The sequence below is a fragment of the Phyllostomus discolor genome, chromosome 2 (genome assembly GCF_004126475.2).
Source record: "Phyllostomus discolor isolate MPI-MPIP mPhyDis1 chromosome 2, mPhyDis1.pri.v3, whole genome shotgun sequence".
In the NCBI taxonomy this organism is placed as follows: domain Eukaryota; kingdom Metazoa; phylum Chordata; class Mammalia; order Chiroptera; family Phyllostomidae; genus Phyllostomus; species Phyllostomus discolor.
Window position 1 is genome coordinate 207,581,208 of NC_040904.2, and position 20,109 is coordinate 207,601,316.

Consider the following 20,109-nt stretch of genomic DNA (forward strand, 5'->3'; position numbering starts at 1 on the left):
TCTCCTCTGGGGGCAGGCTTTCTCTTCCTCCCAGCTCTGTGCCCTGTTGCCCTCTGGCTGTGACCTCAGGGACCCGGGCGTAGGCTGCCCACCTGGAGAAGACCCTTTGCAATGAGACTGAAGCCAATGTGGCCACGGTGATGCCCTTGACACTGAGCCGGCAAGGGCTCTGAGCCTGTGGGCACAGTGTACAGCCTGTTTCAGCTCTTCCCAGGTAACCTGCCTCCTGGATCCCAGGGCCGGTTTCCAGTGGCCCATGGAAGTCCCCGGGGCGACGGACCGTTCCTGGCTAATCTGACTTGAGGCTCCCCTTTCTCCGCCTCTGCTTGCCCTCTTGACCTCGGGAGTTTCGGGGGAGGAAGTAGCCGCCCTCCGCCAGCATCCCCCAGGGCTCACAGAAAGCCCCCTCGGCCCTATTGGCGGCTGCCCATGGAGCACAAGGTGGCCCCTGCTCTCTGCAGGGCTACGGAGAGGCAGAACTCGGGGTGCTGCGAGGCCCCAAAGAAACTGGGCCTGTCCTTCTCCATCGAGGAGATCTTAAAGAGGCCTGCCGAGAGGAGCGGCAGGGTCCTACAGGAAGGGGCAAGTGGACCCGGCACTGGGAAGGCAGCAGTTGCAGACTCCAGGCCGGAGAAGCCCTGCCAGGACCAGCCCCACGGTAAGTGCCTGCTGATCATTTCTTATCCATTCCTGGGTCTCTGAGACCCGGCTGGGCTCAGGCAGGAAAAAGGCTGCTCCATATCGACAGAAGAGAGGGCACTAGGCTGGGACCTTAGTCCCTCTCTATCCAGCCCAGAACGGTGGCTGTTCAGACGAGAAGCCGAGGCTCAGTCATTTGCTGAATGCAGAGATGGGAACTTGGTCCCGTAGCCAGGCCCCCGCTGAGAATGCTTGTTACCACTTATTTATTCGGCATTTACGATACGGTTGGTAGGCACGGTTCGGTGGGCTGTGCGTGCCTCCTGTTTAACTTCCGTGGAAGGGCGCAATGAGCATAGCCTGACAGAGGTGGAAACCCGTCTACAAATGAGCAGGGGTGGGTGGTGTCCCCCAAGTTGCCCAGCTAGTGAACAGAAGCCCCTCGATCAGGACCTGGCTCTGGCCACCCCTAAACACTGCTCAGTCCAGCACGCTCTCCTCCCTCGAAAGCCGAGTCCAGCCTGCCCAGCTTCTAGTGGCTGGAGCTTTGCCTGCACCTGCCCACCCTGATCACCCCCCGCACCCCCAGAACTGGGGCTCATCCCAAGTAACAATGACCAGGTCTGAGACCCCGCCCTGACAGCTGGCCTGAGGGAGGGCCTGGCCGGGGGACACGAACACCCCCCTCAGAGTCAGGAATTCCTGCCGTCTGTCTCAGTTTCCCCCGGGCCTGGGTGACCTCAGGGACGTCCCTTCCCCACTCAGGCCTCAGCTCTACCCTCGGCTGCGTGAAGGAAGGGGAAACCAAGGTGACGTCCCAAGCGTCCACTGGAGTCTGACCATGGGTGAGCCTGGAGCTCTCCCAGGAGGGTCCCAGCTCTCTCCCTATTTCCGGCCCTTTAATCCAAGGGAAGGCTAGGAAGGGAGCTCAGGGGGAGCTGTGACACCATGAGGTCGCCTCTTACCACACACACAGCCCCACTCCACCCCCCACCAAGTCCCCCAAGAGGGGGCCGTACTCAGCTGCAGGGGAAGACCCTGGAAGGCCACTGCTCCCTGGTGGGGGGAAGGGGGGGAGCCGGTTTCCCTGTAGCTGAGCTTATTAGTGGGAAAGGGTTCCCAGCGTCATTTTCAGAAGCTCATTGGTATCTTCCAGTGAACTGAATGAGCGCACACAGAAACAGTTCTTCTGGGAGTCTAACCTCGGTCTCTTTTGCTACAGCTACATAAAATCCATGACTGTCTTCTCTGAGACAGAGAGAGAGAGAGAGAGAGAGAGAGAGAGAGAGAGAGAGAGGAAAGGTCCAATCTCCCATCCTGAGGGCCTCCCCTTCTCCTAGCCTGACAATGGCTGAGGGCAAACAGGCGGGTGGCCACTTTTTCTGAGCCTCCCCTAAAGATGCTGGCATGTTCCATGCCAGCTACCCTGCCACACCCAGAGCAGACCCCCGGTAAATGGTCGCCAAAACAGCAGTGGCAACACCAGCCAGTGCCCCTGGCTCACGGCCCTCTCTCGGCCGTGCTTCCTTCAAGCCGTCACCTTTGTGAGCCCCCACCTGGCAGAGGGGAAACCCAGAGAAGTCGGGCCACCCACAAAAACTGCAGGAGTCGTTAGCCCTAAAATTGGACCCCGGGGCCTGAGACCATCCACTCTCGATTGTCCCCGAACGTGGTCTAAACCCACCCATCCCCCTCCCTCCCACGCTGCTGGAGTTCCGTGTTTCCAGAAGCCCAGCGCAGGTGCGGCTGGTGGTTCTCGAGATGACTGAGGGGCATGCAGACAAAGGTGGTTTACGTTAATAGTTCTTGTTATTTCTACATGAAGCTTCTGTTCAGGACCCATGATACCAGCTGCTGATTGTGGGTCACCATGAGGTTTCATTTTTAAATAAGTTTACTTATTTGCATAAACAAAAGAGTCTGTGTGGGAGGGTGCAGAACAAACAATGATTCATTCAGATGGGAGGCCAACCTGCCAGAAACCACCGAGGGGACTGGCAGAAACTGTCGGTGAGCTGGAGGCTGCGAGAGGCCGGGCGAGGAGGGCTGGGATCCCAGAAGTCTGGTCTGGAAGCCCCACACAGGCACCAAATCGCAGGAGGGCCCCAGGAGAGCCTCCCCTCTCTGGGTGGGCCTCCATCTGCCCATCTGGAACATTCCTGAGGTCCCGCCCCCAGCTGTGGCACACCACGACCAAGTCCACCACGAACCGGGTGCTGAAAAGCCTTGGCGGTTTCACTCCTGGTGATTGTCCACGGCAGAGACTTCCTTCCCGCAGGGTAGGGGGGGTCGTCCCTCCAGGCAGGCAAGGACAGGGTGACTGGGAAGGGTGGGCCTCTCCCTGCCCTCCCAGGATCCCCCACCCCGCCTGTTTCCCTCAGGGCACACAGGACCCGAAATGATGTGCTCTGTGCCCTCTGTCACCCCAAGAATATCAACAGAGGAGTAAACTCCTCTTGGGCTTCCCCTACCACTCACAGGGCTCCGTGGCGCAGCTCGGGGAGGCTGGCCAGCAAACATCGCCTCCACATCCCAATCGCCAGGGAGTTCATGAAAATGCAGCATCCCAGGCCTGGCACCCAAGACTCTGGCTCTAGGTCCAGAGCGGGGCCCAGGAATCCGAAGTCTAACCAGCTCTCCCGAAAGGGGTCCAAGGATGAAAGTGGCCCAAGGACCACTCTTGCGGGAGGCTGAGGCCCAGGGAGGCAGCATGGCTTGCTCTGAGCTGTAGAGCCTGGGCCTCCAGGGGCCGGGCCGGGCCAGTTTTCCAGGAGGTCCACCTCCCCCCCACTGCCACATCTTGCCACTCTCCAGGGACCCTCATAATCTAAGGCTTGGACCCTCCCAGGCCTCGAGCCCATGGAAAATTCCAAGAGGGCCTCCCAGCTGAATAGGACGCTCAACCCAGCTGATGGCTCCCTCCTTCTGAGAGAGGCAAGCACCCCAAAGCTGGGGGACCCCTCCCAAAGGCAAGGCAGGCTGAGTCAGGAGGCAGCCACCTTATACCAGAGTCTCAGACCGCAGGGAGGGACAGGACAAGTCTGCACCTATGCCCCTGAAGCCCCTCTGCCAGGGAACTATGACCCCTGCGGGGGAGGGGGGAGGAGGAGACCAGCGCAGTGGGTAAGCCAGTGTGGTCCTGTGGCCTGTGGGGGACCCAGACAGGCTCCCTCGTCTGCCCAGGAGCCCTTTGGTCACTCAGTGAACGGTCACTCTGGACCAGGCTGGGGGCTGGGAAGGCAAAGGTGAATGAACGGGACAAGGCATAGTGACCGCCATCTGGAGTTGGGTGGGTTCAGTGGCAGTGAGGTCCTGGGGCCACCACCTGGGAGCCATGCTGACTTCTGCCCACCTTGTCTGGTGGAGGTGACCAACACGGTGGAATTCTGGGGATCTGAGGACTGCCCTAGAGCAGTGGTCAGCAAAGGTTTTCTACAAAGGGCCACCGAGTCAGCTTAAGCTTTAATGGCTAGGTGGTCCCTGCTGCAATTACTCAGCTCTGCTGCCACGGCTGAACAGGAGACGCTGTGTAAGTGAATGCGTATGTTTATGTTCCAATAAAACTTTATTTATAATAACAAACAGAGGGCTGGATCTGCCTCAGGGTGTAGTTGATCAACCCCCAGCCCACTGGTGTGGCACTCAGAGTCCTTCACAGGCTGGCCCCGCCAGTCCCCAGGTCCAGGTCCCATCACAGCCCCCCCCCCCCCCGCCCCTCCCTCTCCACCCCCGAGGCACACACAGAGCTTCTCTCTCACTCCCACTCCTTCCCGCTCCCTAAATGCTTTCAAACCTTTGGCCTTGAGAAACCTCTGCCCAGCCCCCCTCCACACACACACGCACATGCACACGCACACACACACACATTTTCTCTCTCCTTTTCCTCTTCATTCTCTCTTCCTCTTCCTGGCTTTAAGCAACAGAAATTCATTCTCTTACAGTTCTAGAGTCCAGAAGTCCAGAACCAAGGTACTAAAGGGTGGTTCCTCCCAGAGGCCCTGAGGGAAAATCTGCCCGCAGTCCCGGGCCAGGTGTGGCCTGCGGGCACAGCGCTCCACTCTCTGCCCCCATCTCACCTGGCCTTCGCCTCCGGGTCTCGGTCAAACCTCCCTCCCCATTCTCGCCCGATGGCACCAGTCATTGGACTCAAGGTTTACCCGAGATCAGAGAGATCTCATCTCACAATCTTTAATTAAATCTATAAAGATAAGGTGTCCAAACAAGGTCACATGCACAGGTACCAGAGGTTAGGACTTGGGCATAGGTTTTGGGGGGAAACACCAGTCAAACCACTACGCTTTCCCTCACTTCTTCCTCCCCCTCCTTTTCCTCTTTCTCCCTTCTCTTCCCTGTTCCCCTCCCCTTTCTTTTCTCCTCTCCTCTTCCTCCTCCTCTCCCTCCTTCCCCTCAGGCTCCTCCGGCTCCCCTGCACCACCTTGGACCAAAGGCAGGGGCTCTGCTGTTCTCCAGGCGCTGGGACTAAGGCTGTGTCTGAGACCTGTGGTGTGTCTCGTGGCTCGTCATGAATGGTTCTGGCCCTGAGACAGAGAGATCTCGGGCTCCCACGGGGGCAGACTGGAGCAGGGCTAAAGCACGCAGAGCTAAAAGCTTGTACTTCCCCCAGGAGAAGTGTGGTCTGGTTTCTCTCCTTCAAACACCCTTTCCTAGTCCCTGCCACCAAAGTTACAACCCAATGTGGCCACGGGGACAACCCTACAGGGCCGGGGGCACCTGGAGGCTGGTTCTGAAATGGAGAACCCAACTCCTTCTTAGGCCCTATGGGAGTGCAAGGCAGTATAAGACTTGACTCCTGCTTGCAAAACAAAAAACAAAAATAAACACACATTGTGTTTGTTCTGGATCTTCCAAAAAGCGGACCCAAAGGACAGGATTTAAGCACAAGCAGCCTGTGCTGTGCGAGGACCACCAGCAGTGAAATAATGCAACAAGACACAGGAAAGCAGACAGTGAGTGAGCGGAGGGTGTGTGGTGAAGCCAGTGACCACTGTGAGAAAACGAAGCTTAAATCCTTTGACATATGGAGCAAGGACACTCTTTGGAATTGTCGTAGATGAAAATCAGTCTCTTGTATGGGCTCACAAGGAAAGCATGCCAAGGACCCAAGCATGAGGCTCTGTGATGTGGCGAGTTCTGTCCAGGTGGAACTCGGCCCCTGGATTGCCAATGTCCCATCTGCCTGTGTCCCTACGTGGAAAAAGTCCAACCGTGTCCGCAGCAAAGCCAAAGCAAAGGCCAGTGTCCGGAGTTTCTGCTTCATATTACAGTTTCGTCCTTTGGAGCCCACACAGTCTGTCATATGCCTGGTAGCTGCTGGACCGCATGGCCACATGCTCCTGGGAGAGAGAGAATAAGTTAACGCACCAGGCGAGTGCATCGAAAGGAGTAGGAGAGAGAGTGTTTCTTTGTTCCCCTGGGGTTATATTAGCTTGGGTTTGGAATGGGCCGGGTGATTCTCTAAAACAATTTCCCAAGCTTGTGTGGGCATTGATAGGTCCACCTCCCAACAAATTCCTTCTGTCCCCACGCTAGACTGACAGGCCTCTTTGGCCAAGCACCGCCCCCTGTGTCCACCAACAGCCAGTACTGGAGGGGGGAAGACAGGAGGGTTAATCCCCTTGGCAGAGCACTGCTGTGATCCCCTGGGGTGTGAAGTTGAGGCTTCCTGGTGAAGCAAACGTGTTTATGAGGCCACCCAGTTTATTAGACTCAATGTCTAATTCCCTTTGCTCCCTTTCTTAATAATTAGCTAACTATCTATGTTCACAGAATAATCTGGGCTTTTTAGCTAAGAAATACATATCCTGGCAGTAGAAAGTTGTTCCAAGCACAAAAGGGTCTCAGAGACGCAAGCAGGGTGTAGACGAGATTACCGTAATAACTGGACCCCAGAGTGTCAGCGCCAGGAGTGGACAGCAGAGGCTTTAGCATTCATTGGCTACAATTTAAATTCTATGTATCCATCATGTTCTCCATTGAGGCATGCAACAAGAGCTACTGAATGGCCACTGAGTGGCAGGCATTGCCACACACCCCTCCCCACCAAAAAAAGAACTGTCCCAAAACATAGTGGTTTCAGAGAACTGTAAACATGTATCATCTCCCTCAGGTTCTGTGGACCAGGAATCTGAGAACGACTTAACTGGGTGGTTCTGGTCCAGGGTCCCTGTGAGATTGCCGTGAGGGTGTTGTTTGCAGGCACCTGAAGGCTGGGCTGGAGTACAGAATCTGCCCCCACGGTGGCTCGCACCCACGGCTGCTGCGTGGTGATGCCAGCTGTTGGAAGTGGCCTCAGCTTCTCTCCCCGTGGGGCATTCTCCACGTGTCTTGAATATCCTCCCAAAATGGCAATGGCGTCTCTCGGCACGAGCAACCCAAGAGGGAGAAGCCAGGTGGAAGCTGCATCCTCCAATGGCCCAGGCGAAGAGCCCTCATCGCAGCCCTTCCATGCACTCCATTTGTTGTGGGAGTCACCGAGATGGCCCACATTAATGGAGATAAGAATTCCAAGGGTCTGATCCCGAAGCCGCCACAGGTATTAGCTGGGAGCGGGCATGATGTAGAGAACAGAACACAAACACAGCCCTGCCCCCGTCTAGCAGGGAGACAAGTGGCCATCCAGTAACCACCGTTGAAAGCACAATGACAATGGTGGTAAGTGACACAGGTCTTCAATGGCCTATTCTCAGGAAGGCCAGGGAAGGCCTCCCAGGGAAGGTCATGGTTGTTGCTATGGGCACCAGGGAACTGTAGGAAGTCCATGACTGGCTTGGAGTCATGGAGAGAGAAGAGGCCAGTGCAGGTCTGCCCGGGGAGATGCCTGCCCTGCACCCCACCCGCCCTGTCCCAGAGGCATCCCCCGGCCTGCAGGAGGGCTCCCCAGGGTGCCTTGGATCTTCTCCATGCTGGTCCCACTGCCTTAGGAAGACCAGGACAAGGACCACCTCCAGAGACTTTGCCCAGTGGCACAGCATCCAGGGCCTGCGGCTGAGCAGCCAGGGCCCATCAGCGGACCCCAGAGAAGGAGCAATCAGGAGAGGGAACCGAGCACGGAGAAACATCGGTTTATAATTAGGTGGCCTAATCACCTGTGTAAATTGTGTATTTCTTATGATCGATGTGCTAAACGGCTCGGGTTTAATTAAGTTCTGCTGACTCGTTCTCTGTGAAGACCCACTGGAGTGTAACTCATGGCTTGCACAATGCATAATTGGGAGAGAAGCAACTTCAAAGGGGGCCAGTTTCCCATCACCTTCCTCACCGTCTCCCTGCCGGCCCACAGGCCCTCCTGGGTCCCCTTGGCCAGCCCTGTGGGTGCGCTGCTCTGTGGCCACCAGCTTCTGGGCCTCTCTGCCTGGTCTGGCGGTGCTGGGCCTGGAGGGGAACTCAACGAGTTTCTCCCCTCCAGCCCAGTGCTCCTTCCAGAGCTCAGAAAATGGGACCCAGCACCCCCATCACCCTCTGAGACTGGGGCCCAGGAGATCCCAGCCCTTCCTGAGGATTAAAAACCTTATCCCCTGCGTGGGGCGCTCCATCCATGAGCTCGTCTTTCCAGCTCCTTGTGCAACGAGGTCCAAAATTCCATGGGCTGAGCTCTGTGTTCCACATTCTCCTCTGCCCCACACTCCGGGTACGCTGCTCTGCCTTCTCCCACCTGCTTTCTCTCTCTCACACCACTGTGGGCTGGAACCCAGTGTCAGCCTTGCCGGCTCTCTCACCCCTTTCCCAGAGCAGCCTCCTCCTGAAAGTGGTGGGAAGATGTAAGTGTGGACCTTCATGCCTCCGGAACCCAGCCCCCAGACGCTGCCCATCCCCATCCCAGCCTGGCCTGTGCCCGATGGGCAGCTCCCCTCTGCTCGAAGGCACCACCCCGAACTCCTGGGCACGGTCCTGCCTTCTGGACATCCTTCTGCTCCCCAGGCACGGGCAGAGAGATGGGCGTGTGCCAGTCCACCCCTCCTCTCACCTGCCCCGTTCTTCCAGTTTCCCCAGTGCCGCCAGGGCTGGCTCTATGACAGATGATACTCTCTTTGCTGGAGCTACGTGGCAATTAGAGGAGATTGCAACACAGGGAGAAAGTTTAGTGGGGAGTTTGCATGATGTTATAAAGTCTATTATTTGCCAGGTAGGGAAACAACTTTTTTAAATATATTTTATTCATTATGCTATTACAGTTATCCCATTCCCCCCCTTTATTCCCCTCTGCCCTGCACACCCCCTCCCACCCACATCCCCCCCCTTTAGTTCATGTCCATGGGTCGTACATATAAGTTCTTTAGCTTCTACATTTCCTATACTATTCTTGACCTCCCCCTGTCTATTTTCTACCTACCATCTATGCTACTTATTCTCTGTACCTTTTCCCCCTCTCTCCCCCTCTCACTGCCCCACTGATGACCCTCCATGTGATCTCCATTTCTGTGTTTCTGTTCCTGTTCTAGTTGTTTGCTTAGTTTGTTTTGGTTTTGGTTTTGGTTTTAGGTTCAGTTGTTAATAGCTGTGAGTTTGTTGTCATTTTAGTGTTCATATTTTTATCTCCTTTTTCTTAGGTAAGTCCCTTTAACATTTCTTATTAATAAGGGCTGGGTGATGATGAACTCCTTTAACTTGACCTTATCTGGGAAGCACTTTATCTGTCCTCCCATTCTAAATGAAAGCTTTGCTGGATAGAGTAATCTTGGATGTAGGTCCTTGCCTTTCATGACTTGGAATACTTCTTCCCAGCCCCTTCTTGGCTGCAAGGTTTCCTTTGAGAAATCAGCTGATAGTCTTATGGGCACTCCTTATTAGGTAACTGTCTCCTTTTCTCTTGCTGCTTTTGAGATTCTCTCCTTATCTTTAATCTTGGCTAATGTAATAATGATGTGCCTTGGTGTGTTCCTCCTTGGGCCCAACTTCTTTGGGACTCTCTGAGCTTCCTGGACTTCCTGGAAGTCTATTTCCTTTGCCAGATTGGGGAAGTTCTTCATTATTTGTTCAAATAAATTTTCAATTTGTTTCTCTTCCTTTTGTCCTTCTGGTATCCCTATGATTCAGATGTTGGAACATTTAAAGATTTCCTAGAGGTTCCTAAGCCTCTCCTCATTTTTTTGAATTCTTGTTTCTTCCTTCTGTTCTGGTTGAATGTTTCTTTCTTCCTTCTGCTCCAAACCATTGATTTGAGTCTTATTTTCCTTCTTGTCACTGTTGGTTCCCTATAGATTTTTCTTTATATCACAAATGTGACCTTCATTGTTGCCTGAGTCTTTTTGATGCTGTTGAAGTACCCAGCGAGTCCCTGGAGCATCCTGATAACCAATGTTTTGAACTCTGCATCTGATAGGTTGGCTATCTCTTCATTGCTTAGTTGTGTTTTTTCTGGAGCTTTGAACTCTTCTTTCATTTAGGCCATGTTTTTGGTGTTTTTTGATTTTTGGTTTTTTTTTTTTTTGTCTCAACTCGCCTGTTCCATAGCAAGGGGCGGAGCCTTAGGCATTCACCAGGGCAGGGCAACCCACCTTGCTGCCTCGTGATGCTGTATGTGGGGGAGGGGTCTGAGAGGGAACAGTGCCACTGGTTCCACTCTCTGCCCGTGTTCTCACGCCTCCTGGGCCACACATTCTCTCTCCAGCTGCCCTTCCTCTTCCACGTTCCCAGCAAACCTCTGAGCATTGCCTACCACTGCCGCCTCCTCGGCTTCACCTCCCTTCTCTCACCTACATGCGGCCCACTGAGCCCTCCCCGTCTCTACTCTGTGGGACCTGCCACCATGAAGGTCCGCAGTTTGGTGAGGTCCAGTGACCTCTCTTCTGCCCTCACTGTCATTAATCTATTCACAGCAGGGACACAGCCAAGCCTTCTACCTTGAAGCAGTTTCTTCACTGGGTGTCTGTGTCACAGCCTCTTCCTCACCTTCCTCCTGCCGCAGGGAGTACCCTTCCCTGGTCCCCTCGTTGGCTTCTCTTGGCTCCCTCGTTGGCTGCTGGACGTCCAGGTGGTGGAGGGGCTCAGGCTTACTCTTAGGCCCTCCTCTCTTCTTCACCCTCACTTCCTGCCTAATAATCTCACCCACTGCCACGACTGCAGAGGCCAAATGTGTGCTGAGAGTTCCCAGACTTGAACTCTAAATATACGTGCTGCGTACCTATCGGATAGCTTTCTATGGATACTCAATAGGCACCTCAGATTGAACATGTCTAAATCACGTACCTGATCTCCCCAATACACGTGCACAGGCCTGGCGTCAAGGGCATGTGTGTGACCAGTGTGGCTGCCCAGGTCCCACACTCAGAAGGGGTGTAGTGGGGTTTGATGCTACAGTTACCATCTTGAAATTCTTAGTAATGTTATGTTTAAGTTTATGTTTTGTAAGTGAAGTCCAAGGAGACCATGAAGTAGGTGCCTAGAGCCTCAGTTCATGCTCAGTCCCCCCTTCCCTGGAATTGTGGGCACTGGTGGGAGGAGGGTGGCCTCTGTGAGGGTCCATACTCACTCTGTCGGTATCCCTGTGCCCCAGGAAGCCTAGGCTTAAATATCAAATTTAAAAACACCTTACAAGTCAAGAGAAGACTGAGAAAGAAAGGGAAAAAGCTTTCTTCCTGCCTTTTGAATACAAAGTCCACATTTTCGTTCTGCGCTAGGCCCCACAAATGATGGAGTCGGCTCTGAGTGGACGTGAGGCTGGACAGGTGGTGGGAAGCAGGCTGTGAGGGGCTCACTGCTGTGGAGATCAGTCTTTACTTTGTTGGCCAAGGTTGGCAAACTGTTTCCGTAAAGAACCAGGTAGTGATTATTTTAGGCATTGTGGGCCATGTAGTCTCTGTTGCAACTACTCATCTCTGCCCTTATAGCATAAAAGCAGCCACAGATACTACATAAACCAATGGGTGGGACCATGTTCCAATAAAACTTTATTCGCAAAAGTAGACAGTGGGCCGGGTTTGGCCCGCAGGCTCTAGTTTGCCATCCCCTGTTGTAGACAACGGGGAGACGTTGAAGGCATCCGAGCTGCGGAAAAAGACAATCAGAGGAGTTTCTGGAAGGTTATCTTGGTCTCACAGTCTATGATGGATGGAAGAGGGTCAGTCTAGGGGCAGGGATTTTAGGGAAAAAATTACTGCAAATCTCTGACGTTCTAGGAACCAGGGGCCAACACTTGGCAGTGGCCACAGAGGTTGAAAGAGTGAAACAAGGCAACACAACGCCAACACCAAGGTTACCGATGCAAATGGATCCCTCCCTCTTCCATCCAGGAGAGAGGAAGAGCAAGCGGAGGGTCCGGACCACCTTTACCACAGAGCAGCTCTGTGAGCTGGAGAAGACCTTCCACTTCACCCACTACCCAGACATCCACGTCCGCACCCAGCTGGCAGCCAGGATCAACCTCCCAGAAGCCCGGGTGCAGGTACAACCAGCCCCACCTCAATGCCCCCACCTCTTTGCCCCTGGGGCCAAAAAGGACACTGTGGATCCTGGAGCCTCCGGGGCTGCCCTGTCCAAATCTTTCCGTTGGCTTTGTCCCACGAATACAGTCATATGTGCTAACTGTTCCATCCCTGGAAACAAGGTCCCCACCGTTATAGGATGATCTCTCTCCTTGGCGGGGGAACGTGGAGTGAGCTGGCGTTGGTGATGGCACTCGATGGGCGCTCCCATGCCCCTCCTCTCCAGTTGTCTGCAGTTCCAGGGCATCGTCCACCGCGCAGCCCCCTTCCCAAAACACCTCTTGGCACTCCAGACCAGGGTCAACAAAACTTTTCTGTGGAGGGCCAGGTGGTTATTATGTTAGGTTTGGGGGGCCATATGGTCACTGTCACAGGCATCCAACCGTATATTGTTTGTAGCATAAGAGCAGCCACAGACAATATATAAACAAGTGAGCATGGCGGTGTTCCAATAAAACTTTATCGACGAACACTAACATGTGAATTTTATATAATCAGCCTGCGTCACAAAACATTCTTCTTCTTTGGGGTTTTGTGCAGCCATTTCCAATGGGGAAAACCGTCCTGAGCTCACAGGCCTTACAGAAATAGGCAGAGGGCCAGAGGGAGCTGACGGGCTTCCCCCTGATCTGGACCACAAGGCTATGGCTTTGAAGGCAGCACAGAGGAGCGGAACCGTGGTCTGAGACCTGGTTCAAGCCCCGACTGCCTAACCTGCACTCTCTAATTTCTTCACCCAGAGTGCCTGTGGCTTTATCCATGCTTGGAGACACAGGACCCTCTTGTCACTCAGCAGGGGCATGTCCTGCCTCTTGGCACATCTCCAGTTTTGCAAGTCCAATTCTAGCAAACCCAAATCCAATTGTTGCATGGTTGGCATGCCTCTAACACAGTTTTCTGAGTCACCCATTTTAAAAAACATAAACAAATATGAAGCATTCACTCAAATTCAAAATCTGAGCAAGGGCCCAGGTCAACATTCTACTCTTTATTTTATGCCAACCGGCTTTTCTTCTGGCCGAGGACCAGGCCCACCTCAGACTTCTCCCCTTTTCCTTTCCGTTTGGAATCTCTCACCAGCTAAGTTGGTAGCGCCAGCCAAGGGGCTCAGAATTCAGCGGCATCTCAGCAGAATGACCAAGTAAAACAGTCACGTGTCCGGGACAATCAGGATACTCGTGAATGCAGGCAACTGCTGATGTCCCCGGAGATGCCAAGGGGCCCCCAGGGGTTGCAAACAGGTGGCCCGGCAGCAGGAAACAGCCCACCGGTGGGTTGTATTTGATCTGCACAGTATTTTAAGCCTCAGAGCTGTCACATAAAAATCAAGCTGTCTGTCTCAGAAAATGGATGAGCCTGCAAGGCAGAGCTCACACTGCACGTGCGTGGAGGCTGTTGGCTGAAGCGGAGAGGCTGGCCCGTTATGCTCTGAGTACCACAGACCCCGCCACTCCCAATTATCTGGCGCCCAGCCGCTTCCCTCCCGAATGAGCCCCAGCCTGCAGGCACTGAGTGCTGTGATCCCCCGACCTGCTCTGAAGGCTGACCTCCAGAGCCAAAGAAATCCTGTACGCCATGAGCTCTCTAAACTGCAAAGCCCCTTGGGAGGTGTTCTTGTGCGTGCTGGGGGAGGTACTAGATGGAGAAAAACCCTTTTGCTTATCTCCACCCTCTCTCTCCCTTATCAGATCTGGTTCCAGAATCAGCGAGCCAAGTGGCGGAAGCAGGAGAGGACGGGCGGCCCTCGGGCTCCACAGCAGCTGAGTGAGGCCAGCTTGGCCCCCGCCACAAATCTGGATGTGGCCGTGAGTGGCTGAGGCACTGAGGGGACCTGGGGGACCCGCTCTCTGGGAACATCCCTTCCAGATCCACAGGGGAGGAGTCACCTCAGGGGAATTTTTTTTTCTTTAGCAAAAGCGTGGGCAAGGAGGTTCTGGAAGTCTGTGGCCCCTCGGACAAATCATTGCCTCTCTCTCTCTCCACGTCCTTATCCACTGAGTGACAATCACGGTTCTTGTCCCTCCTCCTTGTATTACTTGTGTAAAACGACACAGTTTACAGAATGGGGTCACGGAGTAAAGGGTGGTACTCGGAGCTTGAGCCCTGGAGTCAGACTGCCCAGGGTTCAAATCCCAGCTCTACCCTTTAGCAACAGGGTGACCTGGAAGAATCACTGTGCCCCTCAGAGGACAGGAACAGTTTTTGTGTTGTTTTTTTAAAGTCACTGGTTTTTTTAAAGATTTTATTTATATCTTTCTTAGAGAGGGAAGGGAGGGAGAAAGAGAGAGAGAAAAACATCAATGTGCGGTTGCTGGGGGCCATGGCCTGTAACCCAGGCATGTGCCCTGACTGGGAATCGAACCTGAGACACTTTGGTTCGAAGCCCGAGCTCAATCCACTGAGCTATGCCAGCCAGGGCTCGACAGTAACAGTTTTGATGGGAATGAAACGCCTGAGAGATGAAGAGTGCTCGGCACTGAGGAAGTGCTCCCTAGTATCAGCTGTCCAGGGAGTCAGCACATGGGTGGTGTGTGTACCAGGTGCTGAACTCTGGGAGACGGCACTACATACAACGGACAGTCCTGAGCCAAAGGTCTGTGTAGACCCACAGTGATGCTGCAAGGCAGGATTTTTTTTATTTATCCCCCTCCCCCACCCCCCTTTTCTTTTTCTTTTTTCTTTTTTTTTTTTTTTTTTTTGCTAAATGCAGAAACTGGGCTCTGAGAAGCAAAGTGACTTTTCCACATCAGGCAAATGCTATGAATGGTGGGGTGAGGACCAGCCTCTCTGGCCCCCAGTGCATGCGATTCTCTCCAGGTCGGACCCCCCACCCCCACCCCACACTGCCCAAGCCAAGGGGGGAAGGTTGGGAAGCTGCGGGCCAACCCAGCCTAAAGCGGAAGACTTACTGCTCTCCTGACCTCTCCCTGTGACAGGGTCCCCTGCTGCCGCCCCCTGCACTGCCCAGGCTGGCTCCTCCCGCGGGGTGCTATCCACCAGCTCGAGGTCAGCCAGCCCCTGCCTGGTTCCCTGCCTGGACGCCACCTCTCCCGGGCCGCCTCATCCAGCAGACCTGCGTCCCGGTCCTCTGCTTCCCTCCCCCTCCGCACCCGAAGTGGGGCAGCGTCTGTGCCACTTCAACATAGGGACCAGACGGACACCCTGTCTGCAATGGAGCCGCCCTCCTCTCCGAGTGAAGACGCATGGCGAGAAGCTGCCCAGACCTCTGGGGGAGTCAGTCTCCTGACCCAAAGGTGGCCCACCCCCCAGGAAGCCTCCCCGAGCATGCCCCTTGGAAGGCTGCGGCAGACTCCCCAGCAGGGTGGCCCTTCCAGCTCAACAACGGAAAGTTTTTCAGAACTCAGGGTGAGGTCTGGAGCGAGCAGGTCATTCTCTCTCACCTGCGCTTCCTCTCACGTGCTGTGTGGCCCCCAGCCGGTCACTCACCCCATCTGGACCTCACGTGTAACATGAAGCTGTTGGACGGACAAGATGACCTCCGAGGGCCTTCCGGCCCCTCCGTGGGCGAGGTGAACCACGGCGAGAACAGAGGCATGGAGGAGGCCAAGGAGAGGTTGTTTGCTCTTTCACTCACGACACATTTATTTGGCGCCTGCGGAGTGCTCCGCCAATGGAACCGGATATGGACAGGAACAAGCGAGGCGCTGCCCCTGTGAGCTCAGTCCAGGCTGGTCGAAGGGAGAGCGCTGACCTTCCCCGGCAGGCACGACATTCGCCCATGACCTTGCAGGGGGTCCATGTGTAACATTCTGTACGTCTTTGATGTGACTGTCTCAACGAGAGAGCGAAATACAGGAAGTTGTTTTTATTTTAAGCAGCACTTCGTGTCTTTGGTTATTCTGTTGAATTCAAGGGGGGCGCGGGGGTGTCATTTCTGGCTCCAGTGAAGAGTAAGACAGAAAGCTCTTTGCAGAGTTTATTTCCCAGGACTTGTGCAAGGGGCCTAGTCGGAAGCCTAGTTTCACTCTGTTCTGAAAAGCCTAGGGTTTCATTTGACTGCTATTTCCTTGCAATGAGACCTTGGGCAAACCACTTGCCCTGTCCGGGCCTCAGTTTTGGCATCTGTAAAATGGCCTGCCCCCCTGGCCTGCCTCACAGAGCAACCAGGAGGCTCTGCAAGGAAGTGGATGTGTTCTGCAAAGTGTGAGGGCAGGACCCACTGTGGAGTGGTGTTGTCCCAGATCCCACCAGGAAAGTGGCGGCTTTGGATTCCAGCCCTGGTGTAGGTCACCCCTGCTCCCAGGGAGGGCGCCCCCTGAACTTCCCTTCTGCGAGTATTGCTTAGATGCGCCCTGCTGGGCAGGACAGGACCTGCTCCCCTGAGCTGGGCAGGCTGGACTGACCTCCATGTGCAGTCCTAGAAATAAATTCTAGGACTCTGCCCCAAGTCCCAGCACCTCTGCAATCTGCCCGGATCCCTGACCCACCCAGGAGTTGGGCTGGGAAGCAGGAAGCCTGGGTCTTGGTGCCGCAGTCTCTCTAGTGTGCTGTATGACATTGCCATTTGATCTCTCCGGGCCTCAGCTTTCTCATCTGCAAATTGGAGGCAGCAAGGCTAGCTCTGCCTTTAGGTATGCAACGTGCCAGAAAGAGAGTACAGCCCGCTGTGTGAGTGTGCTTTGCAAACTTAGACATCCAAATCACCCAGAGCCCTGACTGTTCTTGTTGATGTCTAGCCTCCGGCAAACTCTGGGTGGAAGGAGAAAGTTAGGGGTTCGGGGGGCAAAAGAGCTGATTAACAATGACGGGTATCCCCTAACTTACTGACTCAGGTAGCAGGTACCCACTTCATAGCCCTGAACTCAAATGTGCAGAATGTCACTTTTGTCATTTTGCAATAACTGGATTTACTTTCTCTGTCATTGGCTGAAATTTTATTCTAGTAACTTCTGTGTTACTGATGCCTCCAACGCCCGGGTTTAAACTCGAGTCACATTTGAGATATCCCCCCCTTTGTTCCCCTCCTTCCTACAGGGGTCTTTGCTAGGTTGGGCGTGGGATTGGAAAAGTGTTTACACAAACGCCACTGCGGTCTCTCGGGGGAGTGGGCATCCACTCCCCGGCCTCTGTCCTCCTCAGCCCCTGCTGACACCCACTGAGTGTGTCTCAGCAGGTCTGGTCTTGGGCGGGACCCCTCCACCCCACATCAGTCAGTTCCCTATTGTGGGCTCACGGTACGTCCTCTGCTGCAGCCTCCCACCCCAGCTGCAAGGACCCCCACCCCTGCATCCTCTCTCTCTGCCTTCCGGGTTGTCTCGCGTGAACAGGAGGAAGAGCTGACAGCTCCCCCACAGCCTCTGGGGCCGTGGGAGCCCTAGACCAGGCGGCAGGCTCTCTCCCGAGACCTCTCACAGCTGTTTCTGACACCCTGGTTAGAGGCAGGTCGTGGATGAGAAAGCGCAACGCTGCCAACCTCCCCGTGGAAGGGAGAAGTCCCACGACCTTCAGTCATATCACGCTGGAGACCAGGAGAGCACAAACTCCAGTGCGAGTCCAAAGTCAGCGGACCGATGTCCCAATTCAAAGAGAGTCAGGCAGAGAGAATAAATTCTCCTTTCCTCTGCCTTTCCGTTCTACTCAGGCCTCACGTGCACCTGCATTGGGAGGGATCTGTTTTACTCAGTCTGCCAGTGAGAATGGGACTCTCATTCAGAACACCCTAGCACACACGTCCATATGAATATGTATCTCAGTCTCTGGGCGTCACGTGACCCAGTCAAGCGGTCGTGTGAAATTAACCATCACTGTCCCCATCTCCTGTCCCAGTCACATATCCTCCTTCCCCCACAATCCTCTAGAGACAGAGTCTGGCTGACCGTAAGAGATTCCCGTGACCAGAATGTTACATCTGCTTCAGTACAGATGGAAAAGTTGGTTTGAGGGGGGCCACTTCCTCTCCAGGGAGGGATTCGTCTTGTCCCCCAAGAAACTATTTTACTCCCTTTATCACTTTAGAACTCGTGCCAGCTGTGTGGCCTTGGGCCAGTGACAGGTCCCCTATGTGTGCATGCTCTCTTCACAGTATCAGTTTCTTGTGTCTGAGTGGTTCGGTGACAATGAAATGAGTGGGTACACTTTGGCATGTGGTAAACACTCAACAAGTGTTAAAAAAAAGGTCATTTTCTCAACCCTTTCTGTTACCCAATAAAAGTGGGGTTCAGCTGCCCACCACCAAACATAGGCATATTCCAAAGACAAAAGTTGGTGGGGAAGAAAAGAGGTCTTTATTCAAATGTTGCCCAATTTGTGGGAACGGGGGACTCCCCAACTCCAGGCCAATCTCTTCCACAGAACACAAACAGACCCATTTGTTCCCAAAAAGAATGAAATCCAGGATCAAGCCCAGACGCCCCACTCCACCCTCATCTGTCCTGCAGAGCATGAGGCTGCCAGGGGGACAGTTCTCCAGCTCCAGGCCCCCTGGAGTCTGTGGGTGGGGCTGGTGCTACCAGCGCCACAGGGCGGCGGCTCTTCGCAGATCCCTGCCACAGATCCCAGGGGGAGAGCAGGGGCAGGTCTCTGCCTTTCTTCTATTTCAATCTCCCGGCCCAAACTTGCCTGTGCTCCGGAAGGACCCAACCTCTCCAGCCAATCCTGCCCTTTTCCCGGGGCACACTGGCTAGTCTGCACCTCCTCTTGCCGCCATGGTAACCTTAACATGCACGTGCTGCCGTGACCTCTGGTTTCCACTCCAGTTAGGAACCAGAAGAGGGTAAGAGGGCTTTCCCCTTTGTCTGTCACTCTCTAGCCTTGCACAGACTCTGCACGATGACTTGCTCCTGCGGTGTCTCTGCCCAGGGGTGGGGAATCTGCCCTCAGGTGCCCCACGAGCTTGTTTCCCCGGGGAACCCAGCCTCTCCCATGCTGCCTTGGGGCCCCTCCCCTCTGCTCCCAGCACCACGTTAGTGTCACTCCTTCTACCCCTTTCTCCTTCTGAACTTGAACGGCTATTCTAAGCCCAGATTCCGTCCCAGTAATTTTTTATTTATTTTTTATTGATTTGGGAGTGGGGGGAGAAACATCGACTTGTTGTTCCACTTACTTATGCGTTCATTGGTTGGTTCTGACCAGAGACGGGACCCACAACCTTGTCGTATGGGGATGGTGCTCTAACCAACTAAGTACCCAGCCCGGGGCCCATCCTATGAACCCTTAAACCAGTCTTCAGGAGACAAGCGACTCTCCAAAGAGCATGCAGCGTTGTGTATCCGTGAGTGCATTTGTTTTTCCCAGGGAAATGGTTCGCTGCTTTCATCAGCTTTTCAAAGAGCACTGTGGCTAAAAATAACACTAATAAAGCACCCCTGTCAAACACACCTGTGTCAACTCCTGACAGGTTCACATTCTGGTTGTGTGGACCAGAGACTTAAGATCATTTTTTTTAAAGATAAAATCATGCAAACATAAAATGAACAAGTGCCGAAGTTTCAGCTCACTAACTAATGAGGGAAGCAGTAAGGCATCCCAGCAGTTCCAAGGAGAATTCAAAGAACAGATACACATCTAGGCAATCAGGAATGCTGACGTGAATTACAAATAAAGACCAAAAGGGACCGTAGCCACAGGGAAACAATCAATTGCATCTCCACCAGACACAACTCATTTGCATTTCTATGGACAAAGATTCATTTGCATTGTTACCCCGTTTTCTGCAATTTAAAGAGTTGAAAAATAGCTCCAAGACAACAAAAGGTGCAGAAATCCTGGAAGAGTGGGCTAGACAGAACACCCAGCACTCTTTGTATGCCCATTTCAAAGACTGTCACAGTTCTTCCTGACCTGAAGTTACTAACCTCTCTGAACGTCACTTCCGTCATCCACTCCGTGGGCGCAACAGGACCTGCCTCGGAGTCAGCTGTGAGGTAATAGCAGACAACCCAGAGAAAGTGTTTTCTATTTGTCCAACACTAGGAATTTGGGAAATTACTATTCACCGCCTTTCAAACTCCTCTAAAACTCAAGTTTTAAGGTCTATGCCTAGGTTGTGTTTAGAAATAGAGTAATATTT

The 20,109-nt window shown here is 53.9% G+C and overlaps 1 protein-coding gene across 1 annotated transcript; it reads left to right on the forward strand.

Moving 5' to 3' along the window:
* The first annotated feature begins 429 nt into the window (after positions 1-429).
* Positions 430-15,251, forward strand: ISX (intestine specific homeobox). The gene is made up of 4 exons (XM_028531592.2): positions 430-658; positions 11,889-12,040; positions 13,769-13,885; positions 15,017-15,251. Exons 1-4 carry the CDS (start codon positions 430-432, stop codon positions 15,224-15,226), a joined length of 708 nt encoding a protein of 235 aa, XP_028387393.1. The 3' UTR covers positions 15,227-15,251.
* The last annotated feature ends 4,858 nt before the right edge of the window (positions 15,252-20,109 follow it).